The 27,384-nt window shown below is 45.2% G+C and overlaps 1 protein-coding gene across 1 annotated transcript; it reads right to left on the reverse strand.

Moving 5' to 3' along the window:
* Positions 1–171: 171 nt before the first annotated feature.
* On the reverse strand, positions 172–27,012 carry LOC138283055 (lymphocyte antigen 6E-like). The gene is made up of 4 exons (XM_069221197.1): positions 26,869–27,012; positions 23,319–23,438; positions 2,929–3,117; positions 172–478 (listed from the first exon to the last, which is right to left on the reverse strand). Exons 1-3 carry the CDS (start codon positions 26,918–26,920, stop codon positions 2,930–2,932), a joined length of 360 nt encoding a protein of 119 aa, XP_069077298.1. The 5' UTR covers positions 26,921–27,012; the 3' UTR covers positions 172–478; position 2,929.
* Between the last annotated feature and the right edge of the window lie 372 nt (positions 27,013–27,384).

The raw sequence follows: 27,384 nt of genomic DNA on the forward strand, positions 1-27,384 counted from the left end.
CTAATGACTGTTTTCCATGACATGCTGTAACCTCAGGTCTATTTACACCTGCACATTGAGGCCCTGAGGTTGGACCTGTGCTCTCCTGGCGCCCTTGGAACTGAATGAATAAACGTTCATTGGAAACATCTTTATAGGTCTTTAACAATTACAAAGTGCCACGAAGCCTAGTTTGAGACATGCTAAGCAAAAGCTTAGGGAAAGCATTTCTTTATTTATGGTTGACAAACAATAAAAATGACAGCTTGGCTGTATCCACATTTACTGAACCATGGAGGGTATAAAGTGATGGGCCAGCTTCAATATATTAGTTTATAAAAGAACAGAAAGCACACATGTATATTCATTTAATCCGACATTATCCGATCACCATCGCTGATATCAGAGTCCGTATTGTTGCCTTTTCTCTAAATCACAGACAGCAGGAAACGTGCGGGCGGACCGGGCGTAGACCTCTCTGTGATCTTGGTCACCTCAGCTAGGAAGAAACAAACAGGAGATCATGTCACGGCGTTTTAAGAGACAGTAAATAAAACAAGCATTTTCAATTCAAGGTCTCGAATTTGCTCGAGTTAGAGCTATTAGTGGTGTAAAGAAAAAAAATGCAGCGCAATTGCACTATGTAAAATGCAGCGCGATGGCGCTGCGTGGAAAATAAACAAATAAAGTAGTCCGGACTCCAGGCTGAAAACATCGAGCCTCGTATGTTTTCAGTAGTTTACCGGTGCTGTGTAGGTGGGCTAAACACTGTAAAAGGCATGACGTATGCATGCCTTTTACAAATGAAAGCAAGCGGGTTTTAAAAGGCAAGCCCACCAACCAATGTGAGTGACTGACGTGACATGGGCGTGGTTTGAAGCCCAAAGAGAGATTACAGAATGGACTGAGCACTTTGCGCTCGCCCATAACAACTACTGACCCCTAAATTGAACCTTTTTATTAGAGGATGAAACAGACAAGGCTTAGCAATAGAGCCTCACTTTAGGACCTGCCCCCTCCCCTCCCCCCACCAGGAAATGCTGCTGAGGGGGTCACACCAGGCAATAGCCTGAACATTTTGCTAGAGGTACCCCACAGGGGCAAAGTATTTTTGTGCCCCGGGGGGTCAGTCTGTTGGGCTGTGTGGGCTCTGACACACACAGTAGTATTTACACTACTGCGCACACAGAATGAGAATCAGTAAGTGTATGGTATAATTTAGGGTCACTCAGAAAACCAGCGTCAGTGCACCTCAGTAGTTGTTATAAAGTTTAGTTCTTGCAGGTCCTTTCCCACAAAGTTCAGCTGAGGTCAGGGTGGATGCCTTGAACCGAAGTAGGGTCCCTTCTTTCTGAGTACCTCTACAGAAGCTAGCAACCCCTCTACGTGGGATGGGGGCACCCCTGCTTCTGGCAAAGATCTGCTGTAGTTATCGGGCTCCGTGTAAGTCATGGTATGTTGTTACTAACTCCAGATGGAGCTTTCCAGGCGTACTCCTGGGAATGTTTGTGAATTCCAAAAAGCCAGAAAATTCATTACAGGCAGAGAAAAAGATCTTTGCAGGTACCTTTCTGCCTGTTTTGCCAATAGTGGCCTTGGCTGGGGTTTCAGTAGAGATTGGAATAATTGTTGGCTGAACCAAAAGCAATTATGTGATTTGCAAATCCCGAGTTATCAGGGTGATGGCTTTTCTCACATCGTTCAGAATTAAGGATCAAAAACACTGGGAGCAGATGATTGGTGCTAGGATTCTGGCAAAATCAATATATGTTCTGTCCCTGTGAGGGAGGACTCGTAGTGTTTGCATCTTCGGGTCGTGCCTCAGTGCACCCTGGAACACAAAGGTGTTTTTCTGGTTGTGCCAAGCTGAAGATGGAGTGAACCAATGAGATCCTGAGCTAGGCACCTCCACTGTGAGTAATTCAACATGCTATGGACTGAGGTTCATTGCTTTAAAAGGCCAGGTACCAGTGCTTTAAATGGGCAGGTACCGCCTGGCACTGAGTACCTGCACTTCTGTCATTTCACCGGGAGAGGGACTGCACTTCTCTGAACTGCTGTAATAATTGAATTGGAGAGTACCAAGAGCAAACAGGTACTCTAATTAGTGAGTACCTGCACTTCTAGGGTTCAGCAGTTGCTATCAGGCACTCAGTATCTGGAAGGAATAGTGCCAGCACTGATCAGCAAAACTTCATTGATTTTTATGGAACAGTACTGGTACTTCTCAGCACCAAATAGGTACTCTGAAGTCTGCGAGGCAAGGAGCAACTGCACTTCTAAATTTCCATTTCAAGCACTGCTGAGGTGTGTATCCCCCTTGGCACCAGAAGGCACAGTATCCTGGCATCAGAGGGACATCCCCCCATCCATCGTGCTGCATGCTGGGATACTCTGCAGTACATCCTGGTGCATGCCGGGATACTCTGCAGTACATCCTGGTGCATCCTGGGATCTCTGCAGTACATCCTGGTGCATGCCGGGATACTCTGCAGCCAGTCCCCGTGAAGGTATGAGGTACAGAAAGGGAAAGAGATGCTTGAGTGTGTGATAGGATGCTGCGGCAGGGGCAGCTAGAGGGGCGGGGCTCCAGACGGCCAGGTGGGTGATTGGGACAGCTGGACCAGGACTTTTTCCCGGCAAGTGTGTTCTTGAATCTGGACGATGCTTGCTTGATTCACACAAAACACATCCAATTGCAATATCGCTACATAGCAGCTGTTCCTTGGCATAATGTGAGCTGTGTGTGCTGTGTAGGGGCCACCCATGGTTGGCATGGCATAAACGGGCCACTAATCCAGCACTGAAAGGTGGGCTTGCTTTTTTCTTTCTTGTTTGAAATCATGGACACGCAGCATGTGTAGCCACACCGTGAGAAAGTTTGACAACTACCAGCATCTTCCAAGGGTTCTTCCATGGGCGGCTTTTATCCAGCCCCACTTCCCTTACCTTACAGAGCACCTTTGACCAGGAGGGCGCTGATGCCCGCTGCCAGGGAGAGAAGGGTGTAGCTCATCCTGGCACTGGAAGCGCCATTGCACAGGTCAGACTTGCAGCAGAAAACACTCCCTGACGACCCTTGCGCAGAGACGGACCCTTCCGTACAGTCTGGAGCACAGCTCTTGGAAACCGCTGACACTGTAAGGAAAGAAAAGGGCTAATATGTAGAAATCCACTGCTTGAAGGTCATCACATTCAAACATGGCATCCTACCCTGATTAAAAATAAAAAGTATTTAGTGTCAATATCTCTACAAATTCTGAGTCCCAGAGACGAGATAAACTAAACATTTCATTATGTGATTCTATTTATCATCAATTATTCATTATTATTTATAACAAGTTAAGTGGTGCCACCTCCTAAATTAAGTTTCAAACCACGGTTATAAAATCTGATGAAAAAATCTAGTTGTGGGGAGGGGTATAATTACAACACCAGAAATACCACAGTGTTGATCAGGTATGTGTTAGATCTGGCACCTTTTTGGCGTGTCTCCCCTGTCTTTTTGCCTTGAGACCTCCTGTTTTTATGGTTTCGTGGAGTCTGTGTTTGGTGATTTATTGTCTCTGCACACTTTACCACTGCTGATCAGTGCTAACGTGCAAGTGCTCCCTAGGTAAATTGTACTGTTGATTGGTTTATTCATGATTGGCATATTTGATTTACTGATAAGTCCTCAGCAAAGTGCACCAGGGGTGCCAAGGGCCTATAAATCCAATTCTACTAGTGGGCCTGCAGCACTGACTGTGCCATCCACAGAAGTAGTCCTGCAAACATGGCTCAGACCTGCCACTGCAGTGTCTGTGCGTGCAGTGTTAAACTGCCAATTCGACATGGCAAGTGCACCCACTAAGGTAGGCTCTAGGTAGCCCTATGGGCAGTGTGCAGTGTAGTTAAAAGGTAGGACATGTACTGGTGTATTTTGCATGTCCTAACAGTGAAACACTGTCAGATTCAGGTTTCACTGTTGCAAGGCCTATCTCTCTCGTAGGTTAACATAGGGGTTGCCTTTAAATCACTTTAAAGCTCAGATTTCCTTTGAGTGCAGATAGAAATATGGAGTTTAGGGTCTCTGAACTCACAATTTAAAAATACATCTTTTAGTGAGGTTGTTTTTTGGATGGCGAGTTTGAAAATGCCACTTTTAGAAAGTAGGCATTTTCTTGCTTAAACCATTCTGTGGCTCTTTGTGGATTCCCCATCTGGGTCAGTATGACAGTTGGTCTGTTTACACCTCTCTTCTACACAGTGACACAAAGGGAGCTATGGTGTAGCCGGCATATCTGGATGAGCCATCTGAGCTAGAGTGGAGGGAGGAGCGGTCGCTTGCACCTGAAAGGACTGAGCCTGCCCTCACACAATGCATTCTCCAACCCCCTAGTGTGGCCTGGATAAGGATGGATCTTGCAAACACTTGAGACTTTGCTTTGAAAATTGCCAACTTCAAAGGCAAAACGGGGTATATGAAGAAGACCCAAAACCCCAGACTTTTATAATCTTTCTAGAAACCAGAGAAACCTCTGCCCAGGAGAAGAGTAGGAGGAGGAGTACTGTCCCTTTGCTGTGTTTCTTTGCTGGACTGGCCTGCAGTTGCTACTTCTGCCTGAAAAGAGTGCAAAGGGTGAACTTTGCTGTGTGTCCTGCTTGAGAAAGTTCTCCAATGGCTTGCAGTAGAATTTGCCTCCTTTTGGAAGTCTCAGGGACACCAAACACTTCAGTTTCCTTGACTTGCTGCACTAGGAACTGTGGCCCATATTTATACTTTTTTAGTGCTGCGTTTGCGCCGCTTTTTGACGCAAAAGTGGCGCAAACTTACAAAATACGATTGTATTTTGTAAGTTTGCGCTGCTTTTGCGTCAAAAAGCGGCACAAACGCGCCGCTAAAAAAGTATAAATATGGGCCTGTGTGTTTTGTGCTGTTCAAGAGCAGAAACCACTGTGACACCGCCAATGAAGCCGCTACCTGCATCGTGACCTGATGACGTGCCACGGAGCTGCACTGCCCCGCTTCGCACTGCGACCCTGGTTCCACCGACGCCGTCATCAGATGACTTCACCTCATGACCTGTGGGCCCACACTCTGGCATCGCCTGCTCACACCGCAGCCTGGACATCCCCGGTGACGATGCTCCTGCTGAACCAGCGCTGCTTCCTGCACCCTGGCCTGTGGACACTACTCATAAGGTACACAAAGCACCGTCCCGCCCGCATCACTGGCCTGGGCTGACTGATGACAGTAGTCCATCATCTATGTTGTGAACGTGGCTGCAGAAGCTAGTCCTCTAGAAGCCTCTGTGGTTTAACCACTGCACTTATTGTTGGTTGCCTAAGGAGAATGTGCACACATTTTAGCACAACAAACCCCTCACTGTAGTGAATGAGCTTCATAGACTAAAATCGGGAGACTTTATATTCATTAATAGAGTCCAAATAGGAGCCAGATATTTCTACTTTGGCATCAAAATAACTGCTACAATAAATCCCACAACCTGACATTGTTAGATTTAATATAACTAATTCAGGGAAAGATAATAAACAGATGAGACCACAGCACACACAGCATATAAAGTAGCGGAGTACAGGTACAAGCTTAGATGCAGCAAATCGGTTGATGAATGGTACAGTACTCCTCTTAATGTTCAAGAGAATTGTTGATTCGGACCAATAGTGGTGTGTCCAGAAATACAGTCAATCAAGTATTTCTGAACATTCCTGGACTCCCTGAAGGTAGCAAAAACCAAGCTACTTCCTGTGCAACCTTCAATGAAAAATGTATCCCCCAAGTACTCAATATAAACTTAGATATGGACTTTGAAATATCCCAAGCGCACAGAGTGCCCACACATGAGCCTGCAAACACCAAAGCCCCAAGAGCCCTCCTTTTCAGACCCCTCCGCTACTCACATACTGAAGCCATCCTAACACAGATGAAGAAAATACAGAGAGTTAAGTGGCAAGGTGCCTCTATTCGAATCTTGCAAGATTACTCCAAAGAGACTGTCAAGAATGTCAAGAAATGAAATGTATTCCTTTCCCAAAAGACAACTTTTAAATATAAGTCAATACAATTTTTGTTTACTGGTCCTGTATGAATAAAAACAGCTTACAATGGCAAGACCCTAAGGAACTGGACTCCTACGTTGCGGAAATCAAAGACCTGAAAATGACATCTTAAAGACTCAGACAGAATGGCTAAAACTTAACAAAAATCGTTCCTACTAACTTTCACTAGCTTTCAACTTCTTTAGTAACATACAATAAAAAAGTCTGCCCACAAACGGCCTAATGAAAACCCAATTCATGTTCTTTCCATAACGTTACAGAACTCTGAATGGCCCATGTGATCGACACATGGGTGTACAAGCTCATTCTTCCATAATAACTATAACAGGCTGAAATATTTGTTTGAGTTGCTTCCACTTCTTTAAGCCGGGACAGAATAAATAAAGTGGTCAGCAGCCTACAAAACCTTAAATAAACTAACTAGCACTTACTAACCTACCAATAGCCTAACAATAAACCTAACCACATAGTGTTAAACCCTAACCAATGGTAAGATTTTTCTTCTCTTCTTTAATGACTGGTACTGTATCTCTTTAACGACATTCAACCTACTCTGGTTAAATTGAATGTTTCATAATTGCCTTCAACCTGATGACAGATTTATTGCAATGTTTCATCACCTCACTTTCAACACAATTTAGATTTATCAAATCTCATATTGACATTTATTAATATTGATACCATTCTCACATTGATAATAATATCATTCAAATCCAGTGCCATCCAATGGGTGCTTATCGGTTGTCCAATTGCTATCGAAACTACAATACAGTAACCTGAGGTCACTTGACTGAATCACTTTCAACATAATAGTGCCAGCATGTTAAGAATATGCTGGCACTACGTGAACATTATGCTGGTACTGGGTTGCTAATATGTTGGATCTAGGTGGACACCTTACTGATAACTCGTTGAAACTCTGTTAGCTCACATTGACACTATGTTGATATAATGTTAGCACTATAATGACAATAGGTTTGCGCACTTACTGCAAACTGCACATTGTTCCCCATAATTATGAAACACATTGAGTTCCATTTTTCCCAACACTTACTGTTGACATAAAATCGTAGCTCGGCAGAAATAATGACACTTGTCACCAACTAACACCCACCCCACAAATAGCCACCTCACTCACTACAAATATTACACTTTCTCTATCTACTACAACTACTATACCTGCAAATGCATTAATATAAAAAGCAGAATACACATTATTATCCACTGCCGCTAAATGGCAACGAACTCACTAGGCACCACTATGGAAAGAATGCCAGGTACTCCAGCCACCATACAATATAGGTACACATACCATACTTAGACACTGCAGTGACTCTTAATACACACCTTATTCTAAACCGGGCTCCGCAAGACTGCACTCCGGACCTAGGCTTGACCACTCGTGGCCTCTATCACCTCTCCTCAGTTAGATTTTGTCAGATACCTCTCCATGGTATCTAGATTACCATCACAAATATTTAATCTATCACTATACTATAATTTTCGTCTTCATTTTATTTTTACCTTTTATATCTTTCCTCCTGTCCTGTGCTACTCTACTATCCCCTTTCCCTCCTCCATACCCCATCTCCCTCGCCTTTCAAAATTTCAATTTCCCCTCAGCCATGCCATCCCTTCAAACCCACTCAAACAGCCCCCTGCCAGCCTAACCTCACTGGCAAACAATAACTGGCATTTAGCTGGTTACATTGATGAGAAGACTCACCTCCCACAAAAATGCAGAACATAAAAATACTCTCCCTTAATGTCCAGGGTCTAATTCACCCAACCAAATGACAGATAATCCTAGATTATACACATAAACTTAAGGGAGACCTCATTCTTCTTCAAGAAACCAAGGTGTCCATGAAAGAGGCAAAGAATGGGTTAGTGACTTGTCATGCACCCCAGCCACAAACAAAAAAAATGGGCTGATCGCCCTTATCTCGAAAACCTCTGGCCTCACTATCCTGTCATGAACATCTATTTCCCAATAACGACAATCCTACCTTTTGGATTAATCTCAATAAAAACACTCTCAACTTTACCACCAAATTGCAGAATGATCCAAGAGGAGATTTCAATTTACCTTGAGGCGCCACCCTTGACAGAATTCTGCATGCCAATTTAAACCCAGTAAACCCCAAAAACTAATGCTAAACATGTGCAATTCTCTAAAACTTAAAGACATATGGAGACTATTCAATCCCACAGGGAAAGATTACTTATTTTTTTCCAGGCCGCACAATACATTCTCTCACATCAATTATATCTTAATTGATGAAACTCACCTCCCAGCCGCCTCTCCCCCAACCATTGAACCAATCCTAGTCAGTGGCGTAGCGTGGGGGGGTGCAGGGGGGGCCAACCGCACCAGGCGCAACAGACTCGAGTGCTAAAATCCACGGGTTAGGGGGCGCAAATTACTTGCCTTGTCCGGGGTTAGGGGGCGCAAATTACTTGCCTTGCCCCGGGTGCTGACAACCCACGCTACGCCACTGATCCTAGTCTCAGACCATGCCTGTATTTTATTACTCTATGATATCGCTTGCAATACTCAGGAAGAAAATCATGGAGAATGAATGACCTCCTCACGGAGGAACCCTCCTTTAAGGAAATAATAAAAAAAGAGATAGATAAATACATAGAAGTCTATAGGTCTTCTGGTCCAAACGCAAATTTGATCTGGGATACCCTTAAAATGCGCTATCCACGGGCACTTGTTGAACTTATGTCAAAGAAAAACAACTTAAACAACAAAACACAAACCAACTAGAACTAAAAATAAAAGCATTAGAGAAAGATCTCAAACACACCAAAAACAAAACTCAGTTAAACAATTCAGTTGAACTCAAGTATGAATACAACAGGATTCCGGGAAACAAAGCCCACCAAAGAGTTCAAAATTGCAAAGGCATCAATTTCTGTGGATGTAATAAAGCTGGCAAAATACTTTTGTCTTATTTAAAACAGAGCAGTCAGAAGACAAGAATAACCTCAATAACCAATGAGCATGGCATCACATCAACAAACGAAAAGGACATCCTAAATACATTTGAAAAATATGACCATACCCTCTACTTCAAAAGTAATAACACATCTTATGACACATGCTTAAACTACCTCAACAAAGTTAATGTAACTAAGATAGATGAGTCAACAAAAATATCACTAGAACAGCCTATTTCTTGCAAAGAAATCATAAATGTGATCAAAACAATGAAAGCTAGGAAGGCTCCGGGCCATGACGGCTTCTCCGCGTCATTCTATCAAACTTGGCGTACCTCCCTGATCACTTACCTAGAAGACTTATTCACCCACTTCTCCTCCACTGGCTCTGTTGAGGGCTCCACCACGGAGACAACCATAGTTGTTATACCCAAAGAAGAGACCAATCAAATCCTAAGAACTACTGACCTATATCCCTCATAACGACAGACTGCCAAATATACACAAAGATCCTAGCCCTCAGAATAGAGCCCATTCTCAAAAACATCATCCATCCATCTCAATCAGGAATTATCTGAGGGAGATTCAGGGTGGATAATATCAGACTTTTTAGCCATGAGATTGAAATAGGCAAACTCCTGCCCCAACTAACCTGCACAATAGCACTAGACGCAGAGAAGGCCTTTAATAAGGTATCATGGACCTTCCTCCAAGCCTTACTTACCTCCTTCAACTTTGGCCCTGCTCTCTCAAAAATAATCCTTGCTCTGTACAAACAACCGAAAGCTAGAATAAACATCAGTGGAAAGTTGTCAAATCCCATTTACCTCCAACAAGGAACCAGACAAGGATACCCTCATCCCCCCTTACTATTTTGACTAATGCTAGAACCCCAGATTACATTGATCATGGAATATCCATTCATCCCTTGTATCCCCTTCTCGTCAGGCCCACAAAAACTAGCCGCCTACACGGATGACATTCTCCTTTTTACCACCTAGGCATACTCAGCCTTACAGCACATCATATCCAACATCAATGAATACTCTAAGATGTCAGGCTACTGCCTCACCAAGGAAAAAGTTATTCCTCTCAATGTGTACTGCAACAGTTAATACATCAGCCCCTATGGACTCAAATGGGCCCAAGATAAGATAAAATACTTGGGTGTATGGTTCACCCATAACTTTAAAGACTCCATCAATCTCAACGAGAACAATACGCTAGATAACATCAAAGATAGCTTAGACAAATGGTCAACCAGCTTCATTACTTGGTGGGGTAGAATAGAATCCATCAAAATGATGATTACCCATTCATTAACTCTTTATTCAGCATGTGCCCCATATACCTCAAAGACACCTTTTTTTCTAAAATAGACAACGTTACTTGCCGAATTCCTATGGAAATCTAAAAAGCCCAGAATTGCCCTAAAGAAACTGAGACTTCAGAAAAAACTTGGAGATCTAATCTTATCCAACCACCGGAGATACCAACATGCCTTCCTAGCGAAACGGGGGAGCCGCTGGTTCCTAACCACCACCAACCCCTCGCCACCATGGCTTGCTATTGAAATTACCCTCACTAACACTTAACCTGCATTTCACTTTTGTCAAAAAAATTAAAACACACCACTCTATAAACATTATAAAAACAGTCTATCCAGCACAGTACAGGCATTTTGAAAAATTAACAACAAACTACTGGTCAAAATTAAATACTCATATCTAGCCTCGCTATGGCACAGTGACAACTTAAAACTAGAAGAGAGAAAAATGTATATAAGTATATAGGGAAATGGGCAGAAAAAGATATTCTCCTGGTGGGAGATATCGGCACCCTCTCACCTATACCATTCTCTCAAATTAAAGACAAATTTGACTTAAAGTACCTAGACTCTTACTATTTCCTTCAAAAATCACTTATAGCCAAACATAAAATTCCAACCCACCTGACCTATTCGACACATTAGAAAATTACCAAAGCAGGTCACTTAACTTCTAAACTTTACTCCCTCCAATCCCCCACAAAAACCTCACTAAATAAGCCAACACAAGACAAGTGGGAAATTCTACTATCAGATTCCAACAACACTCCAAAGGTCTCAGAGAACTGGCCAATTACCTAGAGTAACCTCACTTCCAACATAATAACTCCATGGTAACTCAAGCTGGATTACCAATATGGCCCCCTGAACTCCAGCCAAACTTTATAAAGTAGTCCTCCAATCCTTCGACATCTGCTAAAGCTGCGGGAAACAGGAGACTTAAAACACATGCTAATGGAGTGCACCTCCACCAAAACATTCTGGCAGGACATCAGTAATGCAATATCTCAAATACCTCATACAAAAAGGATTCCTACTGTAGACTCTACTACACTGGGCATCCTCCTCACTGACATTAAACAGGCATTAAAAAAGAAATGATCATCTCCTATGGGACACTCCAGTCATAAATGGCCTTAAAGCTATCCTCAATGAATGGAAAGACATCCAAACTATCCCCCCACACATGGTGCGAAAGGGTCCAGTTCACCAGAACCACCTGTAATTCACTAAACTTATACTTGATAACAACACAAATGAAGAATGGTAAACTCTGGTGCAAACTAGACAACTTTGGGGGTGATTCTAACTTTGGCGGCCGGCGGAGGCCGCCCGCCAAAGTTCCCCCAACAGAATACCGCTACGCGGTCAGAAGACCGCCGCAGTTATTCTGTGTTTCCCGCTGGGCTGGCGGGCGACCGCCAGAAGGCCGCCAGCCCAGCGGGAAACCCCTTCCCACGAGGAAGCCGGCTCCGAATGGAGCCGGCGGAGTGGGAAGGGTGCGACGGGTGCAGTGGCACCCGTCGCGATTTTCAGTGTCTGCATGGCAGACACTGAAAATCTTTTTGGGGCCCTCTTACGGGGGCCCCTACAGTGCCCATGCCATTGGCATGGGCACTGCAGGGGCCCCCAGGGGCCCCAAGACACCCCTCACGCCATCCGGTCAAAACCGCCAGGAACAGGATGGCGGTGAGGGGGTCGGAATCCCCATGGCGGCGCAGCAAGCTGCGCCGCCATGGAGGATTCCTCAGGGCAGCGGAAAACCGGCGGGAGACCGCCGGTTTTCCGTTTCTGACCGCGCCCATACCGCCGCGGTCAGAATGCCCTTGGGAGCACCGCCAGCCTGTTGGCGGTGCTCCCGCGGTCGTTGACCGCCAGGGTCAGAATGACCCCCTTTATGTCCCACTCGTCTGTGTAACCTGCATCATTAGATCACTTGATCATTCATGCATTCACTCACTCATTCTCCTCCTCTCCCCCTCTCCCTACCCACCCCCTTCCCAATGTACTCCCTACGCTTCACCTCCTATCACCTTCTTCTTCTCTTCTCTTGTCTCCGCTCTTTTACTTTCACTCTTTCATCTACAACTGTGGTATCTTAATCATTCAACACAACATCAAAAAACCACTCTGTCATATTATATACAATGATCAAACTCACCTCACCTCACCATTTCAAACAAATACACTTATATATCCTCTCTACTTTTAAATATGTGTACCGACTGCTCATGCTGTACCCTAATCTACTGTTCCTACTTGATGTTACCCTACAATTGTAGGAACGTACCCTCTTTTGGTATGGTTACCCCATTTTTCTGCCTGAGGTCAGTGTGTTTTTCTGTGTTCTCTGGGATTCTGCTTACTAGGACCCGAGTGATTATGCTCTCTCCCAAAAACTCTGTATATCATCCCACAATTGGCACAATAGTGCCACACTATAAGTTCCCAGTATATGGTACCTAGGTATCCAGGGCATTGGGGTTCCAGGGGATCCCTATTGGCTGCAGCATATATTTTGCCACACATTACTAGCCTACATGAAAAGGTGCAAGCACCCTTTCACTGCCACTTTTCACTACACTAGATCACTTATAAGTCACCCTTGTGGCAGGCCTTTTAGCACAGAGAGCAGGGTGCAAAGTACATGTTTGTGAGGGCACCCCTGCACTAGTAGAGGTGGCCCCATGAACTCCAGGCCCATTTCCCCAGACTTCGTGAGTATGGGGACACCATTTTAGCCGTGTACTTGACACAGGTCAATACCTGTGTCCAGCTACATAATGGTAACTCAGAACATAGGCATGTTTGATATCAAACATGTTGGAATAATACCCCAATGCTCTTGCAAGCATTGGTTGTATGATCCCATGGACTCGGGGGGCTCCTTGGAGGACCCCCAGTCTTGCCACTTCTGCCTTCTGAGGTTTTCCAGACAGCCCAAGCTGCTGCCACCTCACAGACAGGTTTATGCCACCTGCTGCTTGAGCAGCTCAAGCCCACGAAAGCAGAACAAAGGATTTCCTTTGGGAGAGAGGTGTCACGCTCTTTCCCTTTGGAAATAGGTGTTACAGCACTCCCCAAGCCCCTGGCAATACTTTGAAGGACACATTTGGTGCCCTCCTGGCATAAACCAGTCTAGTCTAGTCTAGGGCTATTTCTTTCCATTGTTATTTTCACTAATTGCACTGTTTTCTAACTGTTTTTATGCCTATCTATGCAAACTAGTGTATATAATTTGTGTATTACTTACCTCCTAAGGAAGTATAGCCTCTATGGTATTTTTGGTATTTGTGTCACCAAAATAAAGTACCTTTATTTTAGTAACACTTGGTGTTTTCTTTCATGTTTGTAAGTGCTGTGTGACTACAGTGGTATTGCATGAGCTTTGCATGCCTCCTAGACAAGCCTTGACTGCTCATCCACAGCTACCTCTAGACAGCCTGGCTTCTTGACACTGACTTCACTACACTAATAATGGATAGCTGGACCTGGTATAAGGTATAAGTGCCATATGTACCCACCACACACCAGGCCAGCCTCCTACAGCAACATATAGGCCCTCATTCTGACCCTGGCGGTTTGAAACCGCCAGGGCAGAGGGCCGCGGAAGCACCGCCAACAGGCTGGAGGTGCTTCATGGGCAATTCTGACCGCGGCGGTAAAGCCGCGGTCAGAAAAGGGGAACCGGCGGTTTCCCGCCGGTTTACCCCTGGCTCAGTGAATCCTCCATGGCGGCGCTGCTTGCACCGCCGCCATGGGGATTCCGACCCCCTTCCTGCCAGCCTGTTTCTGGCGGTTTTCGCCGCCAGAACCAGGCTGGCGGGAACGGGTGTCGTGGGGCCCCTGGGGACCCCTGCACTGCCCATGCCACTGACATGGGCACTGCAGGGGCCCCCTAACAGGGCCCCACAAAGATTTTCAGTGTCTGCTTTGCAGACACTGAAAATCGCGACGGGTGCCACTGCACCCGTCGCACCCCTGCAAATCCGCTGGCTCCATTCGGAGCCGGCTTCCTCTTTGCAGGGGCTTTCCCGCTGGGCTGGCGGGCGATCTTTTGAAGATCGCCCGCCGGCCCAGCGGGAAAGTTGTTATGACCCCCGCGGTCATTTGACCGCGGTGCGGTCTTTTGGAGGCTTCCGCCCGGCGGGCGGCGCCCGCCGCCCACCGGGGTCGGAATGACCCCTATAGTTTCTTTTCATGTATGCTATTTAATATAAAATTCCAATAAAACAATCTTGACATAAAAAAGAAGCATCTAATAGTGTTAGACTCCTTTTAGAGGTAGTATTGTGTTGAGGTTAAATACCATCATCTGTGTCTGTAGGTCTCTAGGGTAGTCATTCTCAACCTGTTGTCCACAGCGCCCTCAGCGTCCCCAGTGGCGTTTCACGGGGTCACAGGGTCTGCAACTATTATAGTCTATTTAATTCTTCAGGACCTATAAAGCACATTGGTACCCGGAGGCTTCCCAGTGCCAGACCCAACACAGCACTAACCACTCTGCAACAGAAGGAGAGGAGGCTAACTCATGAACAACCAAGTTTTCAGGGCCTTTCTACAACGAAGTTCTCGGTCCAGTTGGAATAATTCAATTGTTAAAGAGTTCAACTATTTAGAAAAAAAAGAATATTATCTGATTAATAAGGTATATATCCTTAAATTTTTTTAATTTAAACATTTACAAATCTCTGTCAATGTGAAGGGCTTTAAAATTGAAGACTAAAAATTAAGGGCCTGATTCAGGTCTTGGCGGCGTTACTGCCAACCTGCAATAGTGCTGGGCCCGAAAAGATCGTCAAGTTGACGTTGTTCCACCAGCCCTATTTAGATGTATCGGGACTGAGACGCAGACTGCCATGACAGAGTTCTCTTCCTAGCCGCCAGGTAGGCAGGATCTCGACGGACGTATTTAGATTTGTAGGTGTCCTGCCAACAGTTTGCTGATTGAGGGAGGACATTGCTGGACCCAATGGACATCGGACAACGGCCGTGGCTACGGAGTACAGGTAAGTCTCACACAGACACACACTCTACAGTCTTGACATATGCCCACTCCTGCATCACACATGGCACCACACACCACATACACACCATTATCCATTGCCATCCCAACACAAGACTTACATGCCACAAAGACACATTGACACAACATACTCACACTAGTGACACTGCACTCGCACATGATAAAAACAAAACAACTACACACACATCTACACAAACAACGTGCACACAAGCACAACTACACACATCACAACAATGACCACCACAAAACAACACTCACCTGAATGTTCCACACAGCACCACAACACACAACACAACCCACAACAACATCCATGCCATATGCAAGTGGTATACATATTAACATAAATAAATCACCCACTACGTCTACCTCCACCGCACCCAGCTAATTGTGTCGCACACACATATACACATACAGAGTCACACAAACAACTCAATGCACAACATGACAGGTACAGGTCCCCTTGCAATGTTTATAGTTGACAAGTGTGAATGTACCATTATTGTGCTGCCAGCATTCATGTGGCAATGAATACAGTCACGATAATGAAAGTTGTCTATGTGTTCGATATGTGTTGTGTACTAGTGCAGTGGTTCCCAACCTGTGGTCCGGGGACCCCTGTGGGTCCGCAAAGCCTCCTCAGGGGGTCCGCGACTGCTTGGAAAATAACATAATATTAACACATTAGGTCCATAGCTTTCAATAATGACTCAGTTGGGGGGTCCCTGGAATCCAATACAAATTCACTGGGGGTCCACGGGCTCAGGTAATGATAAAGTGGGGATCCACAGAAGTCAAAAGGTTGGGAACCACTGTACTAGTGTGTCCCCATCTGTGTCTGACCCACTAATGTCCCAGACATATGCAAAATACTGTGACATGTATATGTCTGCACTGGTCCCGTGCTCATGTTCAGTGACCCCCTAACATACACAGCCAATGCAGGTTACCTATCTTTGTGTGCAGTGACTGGGGGTCGTGTTTTCTCCATTGTACCATGGTGTCAGGAACGGAGGGTCCTGTCCATTCCTGTCCAGCCAGAAATGGAGGAAGAATCGGGAGAAAAGGTGAGTTTTCACCCCTTCCCCACTAATTTGCCAAGTCAGAAGTGGAGATCGGATCGCCACATTTTGCTTTGTGGTATAACACTTCCAAACCTGCTCGGTGGGAAATGTGGCTGGAGTTCCTGCCATGAGCCACACTTTCCTATGGTGTTGTCATGGTAGATGGGAATCCCTGGCAGAGTGAGCAGTACTCAGGTGGGTTAAAGTCTATGGGACTGCCAAAATCTAAATCTGGCAGGCAGATTGTCATGGCCACGGGTGGGTTCTCAGACAGGAAACTGACAGTCAGACCATTACTGCCAAGATCTAAATAAGGCCCTACATTGGTATCTTTCTTTTTGTTGGCATATAACAGTGCTTTACTGGAGGCCAACAATCAGCTATACTAGATTTTTACTGTACACTTGCATCTCTCCCATAATTCAAGATAAAGAGACATTTAGATCAAAGCAGACAAAATGATATGCAAGCATCCAGCGAATTGCTTCATCTTTTAGACATAAAACAAAAGTTTCAACCTTCCCATTGAAATTAAAAAAAATGATTTGTAAATGTTTTAGTCTATTAATTAAATACAGTATGTAAATGTTCGTATTGGTTTGATGTAAGTTTGTATCTGTATTTTTGTGTATTGAGATTCAATTCATGGAAACTGCTTGGGTGAGGGTCCCCATCCCCAAGTACTGATGCATTGGGGTACACAGATAGCAAATGTTAAGAACCTCTGTTCTAGGGTGAAAGACGCCTAGAGTTCTATTTTTAGTCAGTGTTGTGTTTGTTTTCTTAAGTGATAAGAGTCACATCCTCTTTTCTCTGGCAAAAGAGTTGTGTATATATGTATGTCTTTGCATTTGCATGTTGCAAACCTAGCCATAGAGCAACAGGTTGGAGTGTGTGAAATGAGAATTTGCATCTAGTTTTCTTGTGTTCCATTTCTGGGTGAAAATGGTATGTACTTGCCTGAGAGGTGATGAGGTATAGCAGGTGCTGTCCCTTCTTGGGTTTTTGTATTTGGAATTCTGTGAATGTTTTTGTGCAGTATCTTACATGTGCTGTATTATAATCCCTTGGTGTTCTATACTGCTTCACAAATATTCCGTATTGTGATATGTGAGCACTCTACATGACTGCACAGAGGTGCAGCCTTGTGATACCTGAGAGTTCTATATTGCTCTAAAACATACAGTGTAGTGATGCCTGCATGCTCTAAATCACAGTGCAGATATAAAATGTCATGATGCTCTAGTACTCCCACCCTTGTTCAGATGTACAGCGTTGCAATGCCTCAATGTGCAATATCCCTGTGTGGCTTTGCGGTGCTATGTCGCCTGAGGTCTGTATATCACTGTACAAATGTGAAATGCTTGTATGATCCATATCACTGTACAGATGAACAGTTTGTGATGCCTGAGTGCGCTGTAACAATGTACAGATGTACAATTTATGATGCTTGAGTGCTTTGTAACCATGTAAAGATATATAGTTTGTAATGCTTGAGTTGTCTGTAACCATGTACAGATGTATAGTTTGTGATGTCTAGTGCTCTGTACCTGTGTACAGATGTACAGTTTGTGATGCCTGAGTGCCCCTGTAACCATGTACAGATGTATAGTCTGTGATTCCTAGGTACTCTGTACCTATTGTACAGTTATACAGTGTTGTGATAACTGAGTGCTCTCTAATGATGTATAGATGTACAGTTTGTGATGCCTGTGTGCTCTGCAGCCTTGTACAGATGTATAGTTTGTGATTCCTGTGTGCTCTGCAGCCATGTACAGATGTACAGTTTGTGATGCCTGTGTGCTCTGCAGCCTTGTACAGATGTATAGTTTGTGACACCTGAGTGCTCTGTAGCCGTGTACAGATGTACAGTTTGTGATGCCTGTGTGCTCTGCAACCATGTACAGATGTACAGTTTGTGATGTCTGGTGCTCTGTACCTGTGTACAGATGTACAGTTTGTGATGCCTGAGTGCCCCTTTAACCATGTACAGATGTACAGTTTGTGATGCCTGAGTGCTCTGTACCCATGTATAGATGTACAGTTTGTGATTCCTCAGTGCTCTGTACCCATGTATACATGTACTGTGTTATGCTCCCTGTGTGCTCTTTATCGCTTTACAAATGTGCGCCATTCTATATCACTGCAGAGAATCCTGAGTGCTCTATGTTGCTGTACAGATATGCTGTGATGTGAACTGTGTCATATCAATATACAGATGTGAAATATTCTGGTGTTTGAGTCCTCTACCCCCATGTAAAGTGCCCAGTGTTGGGGTGCCTCAGTGGTGTATATCCATATGCAGATGTACCGTGTTGTGATGCCTCGATGGTCTATATTGCCACACAGATGTGCTGCATTGTGATGCATGAGTGTTCTATTTTTCTTTAGAGGTGAGCAGTGCTATAATGAGTGAATGCTGTATACCCCTATACAGATGTTCACTACTCTGATGCTTGAGTAATTTCCAATGTACAGATGTTGCGCTGCAATGCCTGAGTGGTCTATATTGCTCTATATGTTCTGAGCGGTGATGCCTGAGTGTTGTATATCCCTGCACAGATCTGTAGAGATATCAGAGCTGTGATGCTTGAGTAGTCTCTATGGCTGTACAGATGTTCAGTGCTGTGAAGCCCAGGGTGTTGTATATCACTGTACAGAGGTGTGGTGTTGTGATGCCTGGGTGATCCATATCACTGTATAGATGTCCTGAGCTGTGATGTTTGTTTGTTCTGCATCAATGTAGAGGTATGATGTGGCATGGAGCCTGAGTCTTGTACTTGGCTCTACAGAAGTACTGTGTTCTGGTGCCTGACTGTTCTATGTTTGTACAAATGTTCAGTGTTGTGATGCCTCAGGACATTATACTGCTTTAAAGGTGGATATTTTTGTATGCCTCTCTATTCTAGATCACTGTACAGATGGTGTGTTGGGATGCCTGACTGTTCTATATTGCCTTACAGATATTCAGTATTGTGAAGCTGAAGTGTTCAATGTCACTGTAGAGATGTAAATTGTTATGATGCCTGATTGTTTCAAATGACTGTGAGGGGTACAGTGTTGTGATACCTCTGTGTTCAATACCTCTGTGCAGGTGTGCAGCATTGTGACATCTGGGTGTTTTAAACTGACCTACATATTTGCTGTGTTGTGATGCATGCATGCTTTATGGTGCCTGAGCGCGATATATCCCTGTACAGACGTATAGTGATGTTGGTTTGTTCTATATCAGTGTAGAGATATTCAGTGTTGTGATGCTTGAGTGTTCTACATCACTGTACAGACCTGCAGCGTTGTGATGCTTGAGTGTTCTACATCACTGTACAGACGTGCAGCGTTGTGATGCTTGAGTGTTCTACATCACTGTACAGATGTACAGTGTTGTGATGCTTCAGTGTTCTACATCACTGTACAGACGTGCAGCGTTGTGATGCTTGAGTGTTCTACATCACTGTACAGATGTGCAGTGTTGTGATGCTTCAGTGTTCTACATCACTGTACAGACGTGCAGCGTTGTGATGCTTGAGTGTTCTACATCACTGTACAGACGTGCAGCGTTGTGATGCTTGAGTGTTCTACATCACTGTACAGATGTACAGTGTTGTGATGCTTCAATGTTCTACATCACTGTACAGACGTGCAGCGTTGTGATGCTTGAGTGTTCTACATCACTGTACAGACGTGCAGCGTTGTGATGCTTGAGTGTTCTACATCACTGTACAGATGTACAGTGTTGTGATGCTTGAGTGTTCTACATCACTGTACAGACGTGCAGCGTTGTGATGCTTGAGTGTTCTACATCACTGTACAGACGTGCAGCGTTGTGATGCTTGAGTGTTCTACATCACTGTACAGATGTGCAGTGTTGTGATGCTTCAATGTTCTACATCACTGTACAGACGTGCAGCGTTGTGATGCTTGAGTGTTCTACATCACTGTACAGACGTGCAGCGTTGTGATGCTTGAGTGTTCTACATCACTGTACAGACGTGCAGCGTTGTGATGCTTGAGTGTTCTACATCACTGTACAGACGTGCAGCGTTGTGATGCTTGAGTGTTCTACATCACTGTACAGACGTGCAGCGTTGTGATGCTTGAGTGTTCTACATCACTGTACAGACGTGCAGCGTTGTGATGCTTGAGTGTTCTACATCACTGTACAGACGTGCAGCGTTGTGATGCTTGAGTGTTCTACATCACTGTACAGATGTGCAGCGTTGTGATGCTTGAGTGTTCTACATCACGGTACAGAGATGCTGTGGTCGGATGCTTAAGAGCTTAATATGAATGTAAAGGTGGACAGTGGATTGATGCCTGAGTACTCTATGTGGGTCCATAGATGTTCTGTATCATAATGCCTGAGCCTTCTATATGGCTGCAAAGATATACTGTTTTCTGATGCCTGAATGTGCAGTATGTCTGTACAGACGTGCAGTTCAGAAAGGCCTCTGTGTTTTACTGTATAAGTGTACAATACTGTGATCCTCTGTGTTCTGTATCACTGTATAAATGTTGTGTTGTAATGCTCGAGGGTGCTGTATTGCTCTATAGATGTTTAGTGCCATGGTGCCTGATTGCTGTATATCCCTGTACAGATGTGTACAGATGGAGGCCTATGAGTTCTATATCACTGTACAGATGTGCAGTGCTGTGATGCCTGAGTTCCCTATATCACTGTGCAGATGTACAATGCTGTTATGCCTGAGCTAGCCACCTCACTGCCCACATGTGCTGTGTTGTAAGTCTCAGTTCTTCACATCACTGCACAGATAGGTTGTGTTGTGAAGCCTGGTATTGTGACATATGGGTGTTCTGTTTCAATCTACAAATGCACAGTATTGTGATAAATGAGTTCTCTATATCACTGTACAGATGTGCAGTGCTGTTATGCTTGAGCTCTTCATATTGCTGTACAGATGTGTAGTGCTGTGATGTCTGAGTTCTCTATATCACTGTACAGATGTGCAATGATGTGATGACTGAGTTCTCTACATCACTATACAGATGTGCAAAGCTGTGATGCCTAAATTCTCTATATCCCTATACAAATGTGCAGTGCTTTGAAACCTGAGTTCTTCAGATTACTGTACAGATGTGCTGTGCTGTGATGTCTGAGTTCTCTAAATCACTGCACAGATGTGCAGTGTTTTGGTAACTGAGTTCTCAATATCACTGTACAGATGTGCTGTGTTGTGATGGCTGGGTTCTCTATGTCACTGTACAGATGCACAGTGTTTTGATGTCTGAGTTCTCTATATCACTGTACAGCTGTGCAGTGTTGTGATGCCTTAGTTCTCCACATTATTGCACAGATGTGCAGTGTTGTGATTTTTGAGTTCTCTATGTCACTGTCCCGACGTGCAGTGCTGTGATGTCTGAGTTCTCAACGTTACCATACGAATGTGCAGTACAGTAATGCAGAGTTCTCCAGATTACTGTACAGATGTGCTGTGCTGTGATGTCTGAGTTCTCTAAATCACTGCACAGATGTGCAGTGTTTTGGTAACTGAGTTCTCAATATCACTGTACAGATGTGCTGTGTTGTGACGGCTGTGTTCTCTATGTCACTGTACAGATGCACAGTGTTTTGATGTCTGAGTTCTTAACGTTACCATACGAATATGCAGTACAGTAATGCAGAGTTCTCCAGATTACTGTACAAATGTGCTGTGTTGTGATATCGGACTTCTCTAAATCACTGCGCAGAGGTGCAGTGTTGTGATGCCTTAATTCTCCACATCATTTCACAGATGTGCAGTGCTGTGATGTCTGAGTTCTTTACATCATTGTACAGATATGCACTGTTGTGATGCCTGAGTTCTCTGCATCACTGTACAGGTCTCCAGTGTTGTAATGTGTGAGTTTTGAAATTATTGTATAGATGTGCAATGTTGTGGAGTCTGAATTATCTATATCACTGTACAGTTGTGCAGTGTTGTGATGCCTGAGTTCTCTATATCACTGTACAGATGTGCAGTGTTGTGATGCCTGAGTTCTCTATATCACTGTACAGATGTGCAGTGTTGTGATGCCTGTGTTATCTAAATGACTCTACAGATGTGCACTGTTGTGATGTCTGTGTTATCTATATCACTCTGCAGATGTCCTCTGTTACGATACCCGAGGTTCTCTATATCACTGTACAGATGTGCAGTGTTGTGATGCCTGTGTTATCTAAATGACTCTACAGATGTGCACTGTTGCGGTGCCTAAGTTCTCTATATCACTCCACAGATGTCCTCTGTTACGATACCTGAGTTCTCTGTATCACTGTACAGATTTGCAGTGTTGGGAAGCCTGAGTTCTCTATATCACTGTATAGATTTGCAGTGTTGAGAAGCCTGAGTTCTCTATATCACTGTATAGATTTGCAGTGTTGAGAATCCTGAGTTCTCTGTATTACTGTATAGATGTGTAGTGTTGGGACCTGTCTCCTGAAGGACATTACATACGTACCTACGGACCCACAGTTGGCTCAAGCATAGCTTCCTCTCCATCATCATGCTGGCTTCCACTGAGGACAGACAGGCCTTCGATAGTTGCGCCCCCCTCGCCCCCCCCAGCCCCTCTGGGCTCTGTAGCAGACATCACATCCCAGGCTTTCTGAGGTCACGGGGTGGGAAGGATACACCAAGGTACAAGCTCTGGGACAAGAGTAGTTATCAGTAGTGCAGCAGGTGCAGCAGCGCCAAGCCCAGTGGTCTGTAGAGCTCACTGCACCACAGCTGTTTATAAACTTTCCAAGCAGGTGATGGTAGGGCCACCTTGAGCCACGGCTGTTACTTTTATGTTACAAGTGCTTAGATAGACCCTGCATGCTTGAACAGGCGCTGTGCTTGAGATCGGTGTAGTATGCATCTCTTCCTATACATAACATGATGACACAGACGCAGGAGCTCGAGTTGGCACTTACCTCCAGTGACAGAGGCCACCACTTTCATGCAGTATTGAGACCCAGCGGGGCAGGTGGTGGGAGTGTTGCAGGCCGCAGTGGTAAGTTCTGCATCGCAGGTGTAACACTTCAAGGAATGTGCTGTAAACCAAACAAAAAGACAGTTTACCAATTTGCTCCCAGCGCCTCTCCTGACTCTGGCTTTATATTGTGCTGTATGAGCACAGGTGTGATATGTTCAGGTACAGGTGACACTGCCCAAGGCACTTTATCAATCTGCCCTGACATTGCATGTATGAGTAGAGCACTGTAAATTGAGGGCTGTTGAAAGTAGATGCTCACTTCTTTCCCCATCACTTTGCGACTGGTGTGATCTGGTTTTAACCAGATCCTGCACTTATTGTTGAAACAAACAAACATTGACAAACCAAATACTTCTGGCTGTGTGTGTGTGTGTGTGTGTGAGTCATTCGTTCAGTGGGTAAATATTAGAATAAGTCAATGGTTGGAAGACAAATGGATGAGCGAGTGATCCAGACTGCATGTGTGGATGGATGGATGAATCCACAATTTGCGAATGCAGACATTATCTCGGTTCTGTGACGGAAACCTCAGAAACATTTGGAAAGTCATCCTGGACTAACAAATGCACAACAGTGGGCGAGTGCCCCTGGTGTAGGTGTCAGTAACTCTGAATGCATGGATGGATGATTTCACAAATGAATGTGTGCTGGGATGAATGGGTGAGAGTGCATGGATTAATGGGTGGGTGTTTGTGTGGATGTAAGGGGCTTGATAGAACAAGTAATACAGCCTTAGATGTGGCAGATAAATATGCAAGGTGCCTCTGTGCCTCCGTCCATACAACATTTGCAAACAGCCACCTACATTTGTGCTCATGAGTGGTCACATGATTTCTAGGGGCAGGTTTAAGTTAGTTGTGCCGGGGTCCAGCATTGCGTCAGGCATAAGCCCCATCATGACATGGGTGCGGACAGGGTGCCATTATTGCTTCTATTATGCAAAGATCAGCACTGGGCACGGGCACGGCCTGTGTGCTAAAAGGCAAAATGTCCTCTGTGCTAAAGGGCACAATGACCTGTGTGCTAGGAACATGATGGCCTGTGTGCTAAAGGGATATGCCTGTGTGCTAATGGCACGGTTACCTGTCTGCTAGGGGCACAATGACCTGTGTGCGAGGGGCACATTGACCTGTCTGCTAATGGGTACAATGACCTGTCTGCTAAAAGCACAATGACCTATGTCCCAAGGGCACGATGACCAGTCTGCTAAGAGCACAATGGACTGTGTGCTAAAGGGTGCAATTACCTGTGTGCTAAGGGCACATGGACCTGTGTACTAGGGGCACAATTACCTGTTTGCTAAAGGCACTACAACCTGTGTCCCAAGGGCACGATGACCAGTGTGCTAAGAGCACAATGGACTGTGTGCTAAAGGATACAATTACCTGTGTGCTAAGGGCACACGGACCTGTGTACTAAAGGCATAAATATTGTGTGCTAAGGGCACAAGGAAATGTGTGCTAAGAGCACAATGGCCTGTGTGTTAAAAGGCAAAATGTCCTCTGTGCAAAAGGGCACAATGACCTGTGTGCTAGGAACATGATGACCTGTGTGCTAAAGGGATATGACTGTGTGCTAGGGGCACGGTTACCTGTGTACTAGGGGCACAATGACCTTGTGCTAGGGGCCAAATGACCTGAGTACTATGGGCACGATGACCTGTGTGCTAAAAGCACAATAATATGTGTGCTAAGGGCATGATGATCTGTGTGTTATCGACATGATGAGCTGTGTACTAGGGGCACAATGAGCTGTGTACGAAGGATACAATGGCTTGTGTGCTCAGGGCGAAATGATCTGTGCGCTAGGGGCACAATGTTCACTGTGCTAGGGATACAATCACCTGTGCGCTAGGGACATGATGACCTGTGTGCTAAGGGCACAATGAACTGTCTACTAAGGGCACGATGACATGTGTACTAGAAACACAAAGACCTGTGTTCTAAGGGCAAAACTGGCCTATGTGCTAAAGGCACAATTACCTGTTTACTAGGAGCACAATGACCTGTGTGCTAAAGGCACAATTACCTGTTTACTAAGAGCACAATGACCTGTGTGCTAGGGGCACAATGACCTGTGTGCTAAGGGATATGACTGTGTGCTCAGGGCACAATGACTGTGTGCTAGGGGCACAATGACCTGTGTGCTAGGGGCACAATGACCTGTGTGCTAAGGGATATGACTGTGTGCTCAGGGCACAATGACTGTGTGCTAGGGGCACAATGACCTGTGTGCTAGGGGCACAATGACCTGTGTGCTAGGGGCACAATGATCTGTGTTCTAAGGGATATGACTGTGTGCTCAGGGCACAATGATTGTGTGCTAGGGGCAAAGTGACCTCTGTATTACGGGCATAATGACCTGTTTGCTAAAGAAAAGATGACCTGTGCACTAAGGGCACGATGACCTGTGTGCTAAATGCACAATGATGTGTGTGCTAAAGGCATGATGATCTGAGCGCTAGGGGCACAATGACCTCCTGGAAGGGTAGATTCTGGATCACGCCATGAGTCCTCATGCTTTAGTCCTAATTACTAACAGTTCTGTTCGGACGGCTGCTCGTGAGAATTAAGTTGCAAACCGGTAGGTAGAGACTATCAAGCAATGGGAATTCAGAAGAATATCATAACTACTGTGACTCCACTTCAACAAGGATTCACAGACTAAATCTAAAATTAGGTCTGATAACCCCAAGCATCCCACATCCCAGCATGGAGAAGGGCTGCACAGGGGAATGTGCCATTGCTCACTGTACCTAATTTTATCTTCTCGCATCACTTTACACCTGGAATCAACCCCTGGACACACCACGGCTAAATGTTTCAGCTGGAGTTCAACAGATCTAAACGGCCTTCTGCAGGGCAGATTGCTAATGCCTACAAAGCACCCTTGGAAGGGCAAAGTGGGGCTATTGGAGATCTAGATTTGAGTTATTGATCCATTGTGAGGAGAGGGTGTCCGGTCAGACTCTTGTGTAGTTCCACTAACATTGAAACCTCTGGTCTTCCGATGTCCAGGTCACGTGGCACAACTTTTACTAACTCCCAGAGATGGGAACTTTGCGCAAAATTTAGTGTAATAAGCACTAAAGAGGATTAGTTCTGTTTTGTGTATTTATTTCTTGTATTAGAAATGGTTATTCGTGAAAAAGATGAATAGTAGTTGTAGTGAAACAAAGAAGTGTGCATGGGTTGCTTCCTGGATGTTGTAAGGTGTTTGATGATATAAAGTGATACCGGGATACATTTAAAACATGACGTGGAAATAGATGGCTCCGGCATGCACCGACGTAGCTCAGTTCATATTAAAGCTCCTTAAGGACCCCCACCCCAAGAATAAGGAGCTGTTCGAGGGAGTAGAGACCCTCACAGCTTGTGAGCCTGCTTCACCCAGGTCGCCTTGGAATCTCCCCTCGTGGCCTTCCCTGGGGGGCCCTGGGGGTGCGCATCACAGGCACAATGTATGTCCCAGAGGGGGGAGAGTCTTACCTGCCCCGACCAGGAGCGCCAGCGCCAGGAGTCCGCCGAGCAGGCCCTTCATGTCTTCAGGTGATGGAGGGCGCAGGCAGGCCACGGGTGTGTGAGGGTGGGGTGTGTGGGGTGAGGTGCCTGTGGAGTTTATATACAGGCAGCTCCGCTCACCACGGGAGGCGGGAGGGGGGGCTGGAGCTGAGCCACATTTCTGGTTCCTCCGGCGTCCCTCCCTCGCATTACTGTAAGTTTACAGATGATTACAGGTTGACGTTTGATGCACTGAGAGGCATTAGGCTGCCTGGGCTGGGGTTGTTGCCTGCCAACCTGGACTTCAAGGCTGTCATTGCAAAGCCAAAGGATGCCGAATGTGTCCATGGGGGAGGCGTGAATGAAGGGTGCTGTTATCTGACCCTGACCCTGCCCCAGCCCCAGACACACAACACTCTTTCAATACAGTCTGCGTGATAAGCGCCCAACACAGGGAACTTACTCAGAGACAGTGTCCAAGAAAATCTGCAGGACATTGGAACT

This window comes from Pleurodeles waltl, chromosome 2_2, assembly GCF_031143425.1.
Source record: "Pleurodeles waltl isolate 20211129_DDA chromosome 2_2, aPleWal1.hap1.20221129, whole genome shotgun sequence".
In the NCBI taxonomy this organism is placed as follows: Eukaryota; Metazoa; Chordata; class Amphibia; order Caudata; family Salamandridae; genus Pleurodeles; species Pleurodeles waltl.

Coding starts and splice junctions, on each gene's coding strand:
- LOC138283055 (XM_069221197.1), bottom strand. CDS start 26,920: ATGAAGGGCCTGCTCGGCGGACTCCTGGCGCTGGCGCTCCTGGTCGGG. Junction 23,439..26,868: donor GGCGCTCCTGGTCGGGGCAG/GTAAGACTCTCC, acceptor TTTGGTTTACAG/CACATTCCTTGAAGTGTTAC. Junction 3,118..23,318: donor GGTGGCCTCTGTCACTGGAG/GTAAGTGCCAAC, acceptor CTTTCCTTACAG/TGTCAGCGGTTTCCAAGAGC.